This window comes from Phragmites australis, chromosome 19, assembly GCF_958298935.1.
Source record: "Phragmites australis chromosome 19, lpPhrAust1.1, whole genome shotgun sequence".
Lineage (NCBI taxonomy): Eukaryota > Viridiplantae > Streptophyta > Magnoliopsida > Poales > Poaceae > Phragmites > Phragmites australis.
Genome location: NC_084939.1, coordinates 5257688 through 5272438, shown reverse-complemented (window position 1 = coordinate 5272438; position 14751 = coordinate 5257688). Strand labels below are relative to the sequence as shown.

General features: G+C 38.5%; 1 protein-coding gene and 1 pseudogene across 1 annotated transcript; both read right to left on the bottom strand.

The window, feature by feature from the left end:
• Positions 1-393: 393 nt before the first annotated feature.
• LOC133900152 (acetylserotonin O-methyltransferase 3-like) lies at positions 394-1172 on the bottom strand (annotated as a pseudogene).
• A 1760-nt stretch (positions 1173-2932) lies between these two features.
• On the bottom strand, positions 2933-13755 carry LOC133900128 (aminopeptidase P1-like). Its single transcript, XM_062341260.1, has 16 exons — positions 13545-13755; positions 13334-13397; positions 11822-11961; positions 11011-11295; positions 10795-10917; positions 10432-10677; positions 9061-9147; positions 8760-8827; positions 7158-7221; positions 6505-6639; positions 6335-6415; positions 5802-5856; positions 4863-4967; positions 4695-4766; positions 4425-4549; positions 2933-3387 (listed from the first exon to the last, which is right to left on the bottom strand). Exons 1-16 carry the CDS (start codon positions 13647-13649, stop codon positions 3220-3222), a joined length of 1923 nt encoding a protein of 640 aa, XP_062197244.1. The 5' UTR covers positions 13650-13755; the 3' UTR covers positions 2933-3219.
• Positions 13756-14751: the final 996 nt, after the last annotated feature.

The following is a 14751-nucleotide window of genomic DNA, read 5'->3' as shown; positions in this document are numbered from 1 at the left end:
GATATCCGATATCCATCCCATTTAATAAGATAGTTGAAGGTACCCTATTTTGGTAGACCTACCACATAACAATCAAATTTTAATAGATGCGGCTACTGGAAGGGCACCAATTACTCTTAATTTTTCTAAGAGAAACTATTCTATCATAATAATCATATCAACCACATATAAAATATAAAATAATAGTATAACAGGAACATAAAAAGTATCACACATAATCAGATTAACTGTGACATAGTATGAATCTTCCTATAGTGCTCTCCATCACCAAACTTCCTGCCCTTATAGTCATCATGCTCGAAGGTTCCATGAGCATATACTAATCTACAACACCTAATATCTAGCAATGAATTACATGATAATATCAAGCATCACATATCGAGACGTAGACCGTTATACAATAACATGACAGTCTTTGAGTGCAATTAACCATGACACGCAGACGGCGATGAACGTCACCATGCCATCAGTGACGAGGGCGTCAGTGATGATGTGGGGCAGATCCATCAAGGTGCACTTGATGCGCGGGAACGCTGTTGCGATGGCCTTTGCGAACTAGCCATGGCCCCCACCGACATCGACGAGTGAGGTCAGTCCACGGAAGATGTCTCTGTGGTTGCTAAGGATGGCTTCGATCAGGAGCTGGCTATTGGCGAACGCCACGTCATTCATCGTGTCGTCGTCTGCATTTGCCGGGTCCCACCTAGAGTGGCCGTGCGTCAGCTCGAAGAGCGACTTCGGGGCGTCCAACGCTGGCGCGATCCTGAGCCACGCGAGCATGTCGAAGAACAGGGAGACGGGGACAGGGCGGCCTTGAAGCGCACAATGTTGGACCAACCACGCAGTCCGACGATGAGGCTGGATGCCGTGGTGAGCATGTACAAGGCATCACCATCCGCGGCGGTGGCGACGCCGAATAGGCCCGACATGGTTAGCAGCTTCATTAGGCACCGGAGGTCGGGGAGCCTGGACACATGCACCCCTGTGTCGGCGGCGATGTCAGCCAGTGTGGTCGCACCCTCGCGGCGGTGCATGGCGTTAAGGATGCCGAGATACATGACACACTTGAGCGCCATGCGCTTGATGAAGCTGAACACGTGGTGGTAGAGTAGGGCGAAAGCTCCGACCATGTCCTTGTGAGAGCTCACTTGCTCGTCATGGACGGTCGCCATTCTTATTCTTGCATTGCACAAGTAACATAGGGGACTAACCTATGTGCACATCTTGCAGTACATCTTCCACACTTCATTTTTCTTGAGTAGGTAAACCTCCTAGTACACACCATCTCTCACTGGGTTGACCACAATATTAATGGTCAACTCTTGAACCTCGTGGTCTATTTTGAAACCAAGCTACAAGTATCCAACACTTTTATCCATAGATATGGAGATACTCTTATGTATTAACTGAAATACGGATAGTACTACTCATTCTGGACCATACAATATTTTACTGTCCCCATAAAAAATCCTAAACTGCTACTGATCCGATTTAAATGACAACCACCGACAAAAAAACCCGAACATTCTTACAATAGAACATAAATAATTATGTAAAACTACATCTACAATGAAAAATTAATTACAAATATGACCCAACATATATTCTATACAGCAACAAAATATTTCTAGATCGCTACATCAAACATCTCCCAATCCTACATCTACTACATCACTTATGCCTACACTATATCTAAATCCTACATCTAATACATAATATATGTCTAAATACTATATCTAATTACCAAAATATACATACAAACATGATGTAATTGCTAAACTATGTCTAACCTTAATTATAAACATAGATCTACATTATAACATACATCTAATAGATATCCTACCGGGTTTGTAAAAAAATAGAGAAAAAACATACCTTTTTATTTTGACAGGACTTCGTTGTAAATTTTTCCCTCCTCTCCTCCCCCCCCTCTCAGCTGAGTTCAAACCAAATAGGACACTAACTTCGGCATGGCCACACCGACCAAATTTTATATAAAAAATCTCACTATTTGAGCAATACCTTTTAGATGGACCCATGGACATCGCAGTGACAACAACCTCACTCGTTCAGCGAATGTGATTAAATTCTCACCCACTAAATAAACTAGATCTTTAGAAAAACTATTTAATATGCTCTAACCATGAGACTGCACAAGATCTTACCTGTGGTGAAATCTTAATCTTGCCCAACGATCAGACAACGATAATCTATTCCTGCCGTTTCTTAAAATAGACGTATAATCCTGCAAATATTTAATTATATATATATATATATATATATATATATATATATATATATATTCTGCAGGTATGTTCGCTGTAGTTCATGTCTGCGCACACCTCATAAGTTATAACTCACAGTGTTTCGGGTTGTAACTGGGGATGTGCGCAGTGCGAATAACAAGTTGTAACTCACAGTGTTAGCTTCTCGTGTTGTAATTATGTATTTATGGATATGAAGTTGTAACTGGTCTACCTAACAAGTTGTAACTCATTGTGTTTCGAGTTGTAATGGGGTATGTGCGTAGTGCGAATAACAAGTTGTAACTTACTATGTTAGCTTCTCGTATTGCAATTATATATTTCTGGATGTGAAGTTGTAATTGATCTACCTAACAAGTTGTAACTCATAGTATTTTGGGTTATAACTGAGAGATATGCACAGTACGAATAACAAGTTGTAACTTATAGCGTTAGCTTCTCATGTTACAATTATTTATTTATGGACGTGAAAGTTGTAACTGTTTTACCTAACAAATTATAACTCACAGTGTTTCGAGTTATAACTGAGGAATATATGTAGTGCGAATAGCAATTACACATAAACACAGAATAGTCTCGCCGTGTGTATATATATATAATTCCACAAAGTTGGAAGCGTAAACCCGTGTCAGCACCCTTTGTGGGCCAAAAATCTGAGGGCATGCGTGAAAACGCATTACTGCAATAAGGTTTCATTTCAAGCAAATCCAGCAACTGTACAGCCAACTTCATTTGTTCATATGAAAGAAGAATTCAGTGCTTATTTTTATTTCCAACCACGCATCCTACTTCGCAGCAGCAACGATAACGTAAAGAATTAGCTATACTGTCCCTTCGCTGCGACTCACTTAGCCAATCCATCTACGCATGGCATGCCACAGAAGCGCGGTTCAGCGCAGCGAGGCTGAATGGATGCAATGGTTCACCCTTGCGACGTGTAACCCGAAGAACAGGCTTAGCAGCTCACAGCGATGGGCTCGGTGGCTTTCCTCAGCCATTCCTTCTCCTGCTCGTTCAGATGAGGTTCCAAGATTTTCCGGCAGTCGGAGTGGTACGAGTTTACCCATTCGATCTCCGCAGGGGTCAGCAGCTTCGTGTCTAAAAGTTTGGTCTGGTATGGAGCCTGCACAACAGGAGGGATTCATCAATACACGAGCAAACAAAAGATGCATCACATGATAGTATTACCGAACAGATGAATACATCATTTTGTATGGAACACAGAAATCTCATGAACCCACTAAGTTCCAAACGAATGAGCTAATTTAAGCTCCACTTCAAGGCCTCGATCCTTACGTACATGGATCCCCATTCATTTTGCTGAATACCAGTCATACGCGTAATCATATAGCTTAGATATTTATCACATTTAAAACAACAAACTAAGGGTGGTAAACAAGCACGACAACAAAGTACACCCTAGCAAAACCGGGTTAAGGGGTACAGTGAGCTGATAATGCACCATCATGAATAAGGGGTAAAGTGAGCTCATAATGCACCATAAGGCGGTCGGGTATGCCAAAAAATGTTAGCAGCCTGTTTGGGACGCTGGGATACCATGTTTGTCAAATCCTTGGGGAATACTTAGAACACAGAAATTATTGAAGTGAGCAGTTTGGACGCTTCACATAGAAATAGTGTACGATTTGGAGAGAGAGATACACAAAGGAAACTTTCCAGGAGATCTAACCTCACATTGGATTTCCTCCAAATTTCCTCTGGAGATACATCCATTCCATGGGAATTTCATAGTATGTACCTTTGTTCCAAAGCAACAAATTGGAAATTTCTCTACATGATATGAGGCAAAATTCTTCAACTTTGTTTCAAGTAGGGTCTAAAGGATTAATTGGAATTCCATGATACTTAAGGGGAGATAAGTGGATTTTTTCCATACACAGATCGAAGATGTATGGTTTCTAGTCAACCCTGAACCTTAGGAAAGCTACGTATCCATTAATGTGTAAACTTCATCAGATCTAGTCTGAACTGAGACAGAAGACTAATTTAAGGAGAATATAAGGTGCTGTTAGAGAACTACTAACAAAGCCACATGGATAATAAGATCATAATAATAACCAAACACCATTGATGACCTGAATACAGTCAGAAGCAACTGTAACACCAAAAGAATATATAAATAAAACAAGCAATGCTTACCCATGTAATATGTTCAAATGCCAAATAACCCTTATCTCCAAAATTAAATTTAGCACTGGCCTCTTTGCAAATAAGAACATTCTCCAACCTTATACCAAAGCTCCCATCTTCATAATAACCAGGCTCTACAAGAAAAGATTATTCAATTATGAATTCCCTGAGAATCTTTGAGAAGAAGATTAACATTGATGTACAGTAAAAACTTGACATCAAACTGTAAATAGTTCAAATAATTCTGACTAAACAATTTGAAGTTGGATATTTACTGACCATCGGTTACAGTCATTGATGCTTGCAATGGTACATTTCGAGCAGAAGGTCTGAAACTAATTAGATGAGGACCTGGTTCAAAAACAAGAAATGAACAGCTTCATCATTTCAGGGTAGTCATACAATTAGATGAACTAAGATAGAATAAGGCAAACCACTCATTCAGACCTTCATGGACATTCAAATAAGATCCAATTCCATGGCCTGTACCATGCCGATAGTCAAGACCCTCTTTCCACAGTGGAGCTCGCGAAAGAATATCAAGAGCATGCCCTACAAGTATTATTGAGGTTCAGTATAAAATTACTTAAGTAAATAATTCCATCACATTTCAGAGTAGACGGCTATGACTTTTCTTGAAAAATATCCTATAAAAGGAAGTTATTGCACATACATTGGTGCTAGAAGTATATGATACAAAACAACTTTCTAAAGTCCGTCTTTTGCAGCACTCTGTAGTGTAAGATTTCTCCCTAGCAGCCAATTGTTTACTGCTAACTACTTGACTGGCAACTTCAATGGCTATGCTTACGCATATTCGATCATGTGTTCAATGGTTGTCTTGTCACAATGACACCATGTAAATATCAAGGCATATTTGAGCATCCAGAGAACCGAATGATACTCAGTTGGTAGAGCCTCCAGTTGAGCCGCCCACCCAGGCTTGAACCCAGGTGCTCACAAAAAGTGGGTACCTCCCTGAGAACACTGGTTTCAACGAGTTGTCTGGCCAGCCAGGATTCGGTACTCCCCTCCTTTAAGAGGGAGCCAAGGGGATATCTTCTCCCCGTGGTCGAGTTTTTTTTATTTTATTTGAGTGTCCACAAATAAACCTTACTTCAGACTTCCTTAAACCTAACTTGTATTAGAGGGACAAATGGTACAAGCTTCACGCAAGGCCTGTCTTGAAGCTAATCAACTTATTTGTGAGAAAAATGAATTCAATCTAAGGGCCCATTTTACTCGAACACCAACCCTAGGGTAATGTTTGTAACCCAAGGCAACGTTCAGGCATGGTTCAAAATGGTGGAATATCATGTTTCTCTGTAACAACTTTGCAGAACAGTTTTGTACATAGATATGATTAGACAAAAAAAAAATAGTCACCTGTCGTCCCATTAGGAAATACAACGACGTCTAGTGCGATGTGGCCTTTCAAGACCTATTTTCAATGTGAACCAATCCAGTATTAGAAATTGATCAACTACGGGGAGCAAAGTAAAAAACATCTCTTGAGAATCAAAAGTACTGTTGAAATAATTCTAACATGAGTTTTGATAAATGCATGCATTCATGATTAAGTTTTTTGTACTATAGGAAAATCAAATGAAAAATACATAAAAAGATTGCTAACAGTTGTTTAAACACCAGAATATTGAGAGGCATTCGGTAAGTGAGAAAAAGTGATATAGTACTTAAAACCATTACATTGGCATTTATCAGTCGCATCAGAAACAGATGGTTTCGTGAAAGAACAATACAACTATTACAATATATGGAAACATATCGATTCATGTAACTATGGAAAAAAGCTTTTCGAAAATAAGTGCAGGATGACACAGCAACAATTCTTTGACTCGGAAAAAAAGACAACAATTCTGAATTCTAAATAAAAAATTGTACCAAAAAGTAGCACTTACTGCTGTGTAGCATGACTTCTCATGCTCCGAGGGTTTACCAAAATGTACAGTTCTTGTAATGTCTGTTGTACCATCCAGGTACTATATGTACACCATAATGAAGTAAGTCAGTATATTCTAAGAGATTGCCTAACATAAGTCAGAAGATTCAAGACTGAAATATACTTAACCTGTGCCCCAGAGTCACAAAGATAGATTTTATCAGCATCCAGTTCTGAACACGTGCTTGTTTCGGGTTTGTAGTGAATAATTGCTGCATTTGGTCCCACAGATGAAATTGTAGGAAAACTCAATCCTTTAAAGTGCTGCAGAAATATCATAACTGGTCACAAGTTGCAGTATATCAAGAGACTGAATGCAAATTGCTATTAGGGAAACAATGCATTTTAGATAGATAGTCATCCAACAACATCATAAGTAAAGATGTTTTAAAACAAAGCTCAATCGTCATGCTTCACTAGTTTACTAGTAAACATTGTTATCCAAGTTACCGAAGGCAAATAAAGCCAATAAAAAGTACTTTTCACAATTTATAGTTAACTCTGAACAGATACAGCTAAAGTAACTGGGGGCTTGGCTTTAAGACATGATTTACAGAAGTTCCAAAGAATATCAAGAGCCCCTTAAACTGTGTCCAAAACAATAACAAGGAACTTGGTTTGTTAGCAAACTTTGTAAATACTAGAAGTGATACTTGCTGGGCTCACTTCCAAGTTCCAAAGTTGAGGCTAATAACAGCAACAATAGCAGATGATGAGATTTAAATCAAATATCTAGCCATTTACTGCAATGAGGTTGAAAAGGTGATGTTGCTGCAGTATACCTCTTTTGTTGCACGAAAGCCTTCAAGTTTATCACTCACAGAAACCTCGGTAAGTTTGGTTTCCCTGAACAGAAAAGAGATTAAAACAATCAAATTTAGACTGGAGACACACAATAAAGGAAATCTACAATAGAGTCTTCTAAACAAGCATTTTTTAGAAGGTTGCACAAACAAGAAAATTGAGATGGTTTATAATTAAAATGCAAAGCTCATAAAAAAAGGAATAGTGAGCAACTGAGCAGCTTCAATGAGAAAGAAGGGACAAATAGCAAATAACCGCACACGGGGTACGTGTCGTAAAAGCATGGGGCTTAATCAGGCGATCAGCATGGTAAGAAGAAAACACGGCAACTTCGGTCAGGTATCTGAAAATACAGATGAAGATAGTTTTTCTATGAAATTATGTTTACGGTAAGCATGTCATCACTTATCTGTATTTTTCCTTTATTCTGTAGGCCCCTTTTAATTTAAGGTGGAGGTAGGCAGTGCTAAGATGCAGGAATGAAGATATTTGAACAAGGTACTACATTCTGATTACCGAAAATCTGACAATACTCTCCAAAATCATCATGGAACAAGAAATATTCACAACATTCCTTAGTCAAGAGAAGGATTAGCTAAATTCACTTAGGCACATACAGTCCTGCATATGATGCAGGCTGTTCTAAAATAAATTCCTAGTGCAGACCATTATCAAACGGTTGCTAACAGCTCTAATATAATATTGTGGATGCGTTTGTTTGCAGGCAAGACCTACACTCACAAGAGGTGGGCCAGGGGCAGCAGCAGCAGCGTTCCCGCGCCAGCATCAGTGTTATGGTCCGAAGATCATAACGGGGATAAACATCCACCGGGAGGATAACCGGGCGGCGTCAGCTGCTAGGGATGAGATTAGACTATAGAGAGAGAGACTTAGAATATTAGATGAGACTAGATTAATTCTTCTTGCTTGCTTGATCCCTAATACACAGCTATTGTTAACTATATATAGCCGGCCAACTAACAGAGTCCCAATCCTAATCCAACTAACTATTAAACCAAATTCAACTCTAATTTATCTCCTTCCTAATATCTAGACTGAATCCAACGCTTTCCAATCAAAACTAATTTATTTCCTAACTTATCTCAGCTGAACTCTAATTTATTTCCTTCCTAATTTATCTAATACTTAACTCTCGCCCATAACACTCAGCCTACTCTCCACCAGCTCAATCTTAGACACATGCCTTTATCTCTTAATATTATTTTGTTAAGTTGCTTATAGTTATCAAGTTATTGAGTTTGTTAGAGTTAAGATTTTGTTAGCAAGATAAGAGATTAAATTAATTCCAAGTGTTAGGACCAGCTCTATAATCTATACAAACAGGTCTCATTATCCTGGTGTTCAGGACCATCTAATTGGATGATCAGAGTCTCCTGTTCGGCTGGAACAAGTCCAGCTGAGTCTCCATCTGCCTAACCTAACCCTCAAGCCATATCATCTAACAACAAAATAAAGCTCCTTCCATGTTTAATGACGTGTAATTTCAAATTTGTACCAATGATAGACAGATCATATGATGACCAAAACAAACTAGCAGTACAACAATTGTGTAGACTCACAAATGCTCTTTTTTATGTGATCCTTTGGCCTCACTGAAGTAACCAGAAGCTCCGTACTTCTCCTGCATCTGGATTAGTTGGGAAAAAATAAACATCAGACCAAGTTGTGAACAGCAACTATCACGTTACAGAGGATAATTAGCAAGCTTGCAGAATCAGCAAACCGCATGAGCACCTTTAAGGATGCAAAAAAAGCTGGCACTACAAGAAATGAGCACACATGCAAAACATTTTCAGGTATCTACGTAATGCAAGTCCAAGTGCAGCCATATATTAGTATGAGAAATTAATCAATACTGACCTGATTATCCAGCCAGGCAAGGTATTGCACAACAGCCGCACCATCTCGAATATGTGCTTTCCTCAATCCATCCAGCTCTACAGGATTCTATAACATCATTGCAGAAAAATTAAAAAAATTAGGGAAGCGAAATGCTAAATTCCAAAACTTGCAATTTCATAAGCTAATTCTGCAAAACATAAATACTCGATACCAAAAAAACACAGTACGAAACAAAAAAGAAATTCAACATGATGCATTTCTGGTGCAAATATTGTATTTCCATTCTTCCACCAATGAAGCTTTCGAACAAACCACATATCGATATGCGCCAGTTTTTGGAAGGGGGTGGTTAATAAAGTCTAAACTCATAGAACTGCAACTCAAAGTTGTATTTTCAAAACAAAGTGGGAATGAATACCTCTAATAATTTTACATTGCATATAGTATTATTACTCCCTCATTCTTTTTTAGTTGCATTTTGGACATTGACACAATCTTCAATACACACATTTGCCCATTAATTTTTCAACGTATATATATCAGTGAAAATAATTAAAATGACAAAAATTTAAAGAACATTTCATGATCAGGGAAGTTCCTAAACAGTACTGACATAAAACATTTGTTCAGTTTGATAATATATCCTTTTCACCAAACTGTGATCTACAACTAAACCATGAGCAATATTTGTAGTTAGTTGGCAGATTGGCATGAAGTTTCTATTTAATTAATACAATATTTTACAAAACCACATGCCAAATGAATTATAGTTGAGTAAATTTCACAAAACTACAACTGTTTGCACCTAACTATCACAAAACTACAACTTCCTGAACGAGTTTCACAAAACTACAAGTACCTGTGCCCCTAGTAACACAAAACTACATTTTGTGCACAAAACTACAACTATTTTGCGCAAAATAGTTGTAGTTTTGTGCAAAAAATATAGTTTTGTGTTACTAGGGGCACAAGTGCTAACAGTTTTGTGAAACTCGTTCCAAAAGTTGTAGTTTTGTGATAGTTAGGTGCAAATAGTTGTAGTTTTGTGGAATTTACTCATTATGGTTATATTGCTCAATAGTAATGTTTCCATTTTTTTCATTTCCACCACCATATTCTCTAATCATTCCAATCTTGCAAGAAATCACAGACTTGTGATAATTCATAATTAATTAAACATCTTGCAAATTCAGCTCAAACTAGCACATTCAGCTATCAAGTTGAGGTTAAACTAGCAAGTCCCATGCTTACTTAAACTTTCTGACTTTACTAGATTTCAAGGAGTGATAATATACCATATTAGAGTCTGAAAAATTTTACAGGTGATTTTTCATAATAATTTCGTCTAGAGCACTAGCACAAGAAAAGGACAGAAGCAACTAAATTCACCTTAACAGCCTTTGGAAGAGCAATTGGTGATTGCAGCATCAAAACTTGATGTGAACTCAACTTTGAGTAGAGTGCAAGGCAACATGAGCTTGAATCAATCCAAATTTTTGAACTCTCCACCTCATTGATACCTGTTTCCCCTTGCGCGGAACCTTCTAGCTTACCAGATGCAAGCAAACTCACATCCGACTGAACCGTATCATACTCTCTTATATCAATACCATTTCCAGCCATGTACTTCTGGACCTGGACATAAAAGAATGACATAACGTATATATTAAATCACATAACCTAAGGAATCATGACTTTGAACATTAATAATAGGATAATAAAAAAGAAAATATGCTAAATTAATTAACTGACCTCGACTGTTACTTTTCTCTTATCCACATAAAAGAAAGCACTGTGCAAGGTTACAATAGCATAAGAATGAACCACAGGGCTATAATCCACATCACCTCCTCGAATGTTGTACAACCAAGCAACCTGAAGTACCATTATAAAACAAAGGAAATTACAACCACCACAACTCCCACAAAAAATTTGAAACTGAAACAAACTCAATAGAATATATTGTACCTCATCAAGAGCAGTTATTACAATGGCAGTAGCCTTTTCATGTACTAGTTTTTCTCTTAACTCCTTTATCTTTTCTGATACACTACGCCCTGCAAATTCTACAGGATGCACAATTACAGGCAGAGGTTTGACCGGCGGACGATCCTTCCATACTTCATCCACCAAGTCAGAAGAAAGCTGAAACAGAGTCTGGTGCTTCTTTGAAAATGCTTGCTCATATCTTTGAGCAGAGTCAACCGAGATGCACCATGGGTCAATTCCAACAGCAGCTTCATTTGACAGATTCTGATAGCACAAAATAATACATGCTACAAATTAAGAAGAAGTAGTAGTATTCAATACAGAAAAACAAGAAATTACTAAATCTCCAAAACAATTTCATAAATGTCATGATAATTGTAGTCCTCTCACAACAAACCGAAAAACCTCATGTAGCTAGTTGAACTTCAGTTTGCAGATGATGAGATGGAAATGAAGTTAAGGTTTTTCAGTTTTGATGTTTTTGACAACTCTGGGAGAAATAACCGGCAGCAATTCAATGTCAGAACGCTTCAATTCACATATACCAAAGCAGCCAGAAACAGGAATTCAAATTTACTGCATCACCCAAAAAAACAAGTATATGCTAGTGGTGTTTCCATAAAAGTTTTGTGACCGGTGTACAAGTTCTGTGACCAGTGGCAGAATTCAAAACCGAAGATATAACCCAATTATTGCCATGGACAAGTACAAGCTCTGTGACCAGTGTTTGTGTGGGAACTTAGAAGGCTGAAATTACAAAACATGCTCCGGAAAGGATGTCAATACTTACATCAGCTATCCAAGCTTCAACTGGTGGATCTTCTCCCATGCGCATGAGTTTCCAGCAATCGCTCAGTTGTTGTGTCGCCTGCAAGAAGTAGCGTCCATCCGTCCACAGCAACGCCTCTTTCATAGTGATAAGAGCCAAACCTGTTTATAATTTAACATACACACTAACTTAGAAACTAATGCAACAACCAACAGACTGTTTAAGAACTCAACCAATAAAAAGAACTGAAGGAGTTATTCATGTTTGGGTCCGGCTAGGGACTTGTCATAATCACAGACTGTGAAACAGTTACATTATAGTCCAAATCAATCAATACTTTGCTTATTGTCTTCGTTCAAGGCTTGAGGAAATGCTTACTTCATTTCAGGTAACATTCGAACAACCCAGTTTGATCATGAATCTAAAATTTTTAGTGAGTTATACTTTTTTTTTAAAAAAGAAAGCATTTCATTTACATAGTTTTCCTTAAAGTTGTGAACCCACTACCCTCATCTACTTTTGTTTATCAATGTGAGGCAATGAACCACAATAAGGAAAGCCAATAAACACAGTGATCAGCAATGAAAATGCATATAATATGCTTCTAGTATAACAAATCTAATATATTACCGTATCAAGGTGCCACTCAAATGGTGAAAACATGCTTCACCAATGGCCTACCATGTAAAATTACAACTTTGAATATTGGTCCCCTGTCTGTGGACAGTGAACACAAAAACCTTCAAAATTTATCATAGCATTATTACATAATTAATAAAACACCACATTGCTCATCATTTGCATCTTCATATTTTCATAGATGGATTTTGGTTTATAAATGAATCTGCATTCAACTGTAAACGCAACTAATATATTTAATGCATGGCCCATGCTCAGGTTTGCTTCACTGGTCTAACTCATCATGCCAAAAATAACCAATTGTCATATCCTGACTTGTCGAGTGACAAAATATAAAATCATCCTTGATTTGTCAAAAGGTTTCATAGTATTTGAATTTGAATGTTACTTTTCCAACCATAGAGAAGAACCACTTTATGCTGAGACTATTTATTGATCGTGCAAACTGCGCACAAACTACGTCGTATTAAACCTAAAGAGGATTTCTTTTTATTTTTTGTTGAGACTATTTAACGATTCGTACAAATTGTGCCGTATTAACCCAATCAGTAATTTGTGTAACTAAAAAGCTAGTGTTCTTGTCGATTCACACTGCAGAAATCAGTAGCATCGATGCGGCCACAGGGCTCTACCAATTTCTAGCACGTCATTGCGTAACGGCCAACTTAACAATAACAACACGGCGCAGTTGTAGCATGCCAGGTCTTGACTAACCACTTTAACAGCCCAACCGCTGCCTAGCACGTAACGCAAACGCGCAATGGCCAGAACAGCTAATCTAATCGTACCAAAATCACTCAAACCCAACACTAATCTGCGACAGGAACATGAACGCATCAAAATCACAGAACCGGTCGGTAGCTAAAAAGGCGGATGGGCGAATTCGGCACGCACCAGCGCTCCCGGTGAACCCGGAGATGAACTCCCGCCGCTTGTCCCGCTCCGACACGTACTCGCTCTGCATCCACACACGAAAAACAACCCACACGCACTATCAGCACTAGAAACAAACCAATCAAAACAGCCCCACGACCAAACGAAACCCTAGTCCCAACCCAGCCGAGCCCGATCGGATCCGATCTGCGCGGGCTGGGACGGGACGCACCTGGTGGGCGTCCTCGGAGGGGACGAGGAGCGCTTGGAGCGGCGGCGAGTGGACCGCCATCAGCGCGCGGAGCGCGTCCAGGTGCTCGTCCCTCGCCGCAGCCATTCTCTCCGCCGCCACGACCGCAGTCCCCCCTCGCTTCCTCCGACGGGAAGAAGTGGAGTAGTTTGTTGGCTTTCCCGACGCGAAAGGAGGAAACGAAATAATATCCTCTCGGGCCGTACAATATAGAAAGCCGTCGCCGTGATCTCGTACAGTTAAAAGGAAAAGTTTGGATGGGACGGGTCATTTCGGTTTTCCGATGAAATGATTTAATTTTTTTACGGTTAGTAGAATAATCTAATTTTTTTTAATTAGTGAGATTATAGCAGATATGATAAATCAGTTTTTTATTAAATATAATTGATAAGTTAAATTAATTGTGACAGTTTTTTTAACTTACTCCTTAATTCTGAAAGTAACTCTATGATTTGATTTTCGTTCTAAAAGTAACTCTATGATTTGATTTTCGAACGTGAAAGGAGGAACCAAAATAATATCTTCTCCGGCAGCACAATGTAGAAAGCCGTCACCGTGATCACGTACCGTGTATGTAGGGTGCGTACAGTTGAAAGGGAATGTTTGGATGGGATAGATCATTTCTGTTTTTTTGATGAAATGATTTAATTTTCTATTTAGGTGGTTAGTTAGAATGATCTAATTTTCTGTTTAGATCCGTGAGATTATGGTGGATAGGATAAATTAATTTTCTATTTTATTTGATGTAATTGATAAGTTGAATTAATTGTGACGGTTTTTTAACTTACTCTTAATTTTGAAAGCAACTCTATGATTTGGTTTTCCGGTAATATCAATGCATAATAACCTTCTCTAAATTCTATTTTGATCTATACGAATATATGTGCAGCTAGTAATTGTCAATATACGACTAAAATTTAGAACAACTACAGAAGCACTTGCAAATATATCGGCAATATTGAAGCAAAAGGCAGCAGCAGTGCTCAGCAGTACTCACAACAACTATTCACGGTTCAGATTGCTACTATCTGCATAGGCCTTAGTTCTGATTTGGTTGTAGTTGCAGCTAGCTACAGCACAAAGATTAAATCAATATATGCCTGGATAGCTAGGCCCTGCTGTTCTCAGAAGGAGAGGATGAATAGCATAAAGAGGATGCCCTATGACCAGATAAATTGCTCGGCTTTTG

What these genes read in the sequence shown, in the direction of transcription:
- LOC133900128 (XM_062341260.1), bottom strand. Translation starts at nt 13,649, where the DNA reads ATGGCTGCGGCGAGGGACGAGCACCTGGACGCGCTCCGCGCGCTGATG. An exon ending in TCACATAAAAAAGAGCATTT is followed by an intron (nt 7,222 to 8,759) that starts GTGAGTCTACAC and finishes TTTTCTGTTCAG; the next exon opens with GGAAACCAAACTTACCGAGG. An exon ending in GCTTTCGTGCAACAAAAGAG is followed by an intron (nt 6,640 to 7,157) that starts GTATACTGCAGC and finishes ATATTTCTGCAG; the next exon opens with CACTTTAAAGGATTGAGTTT.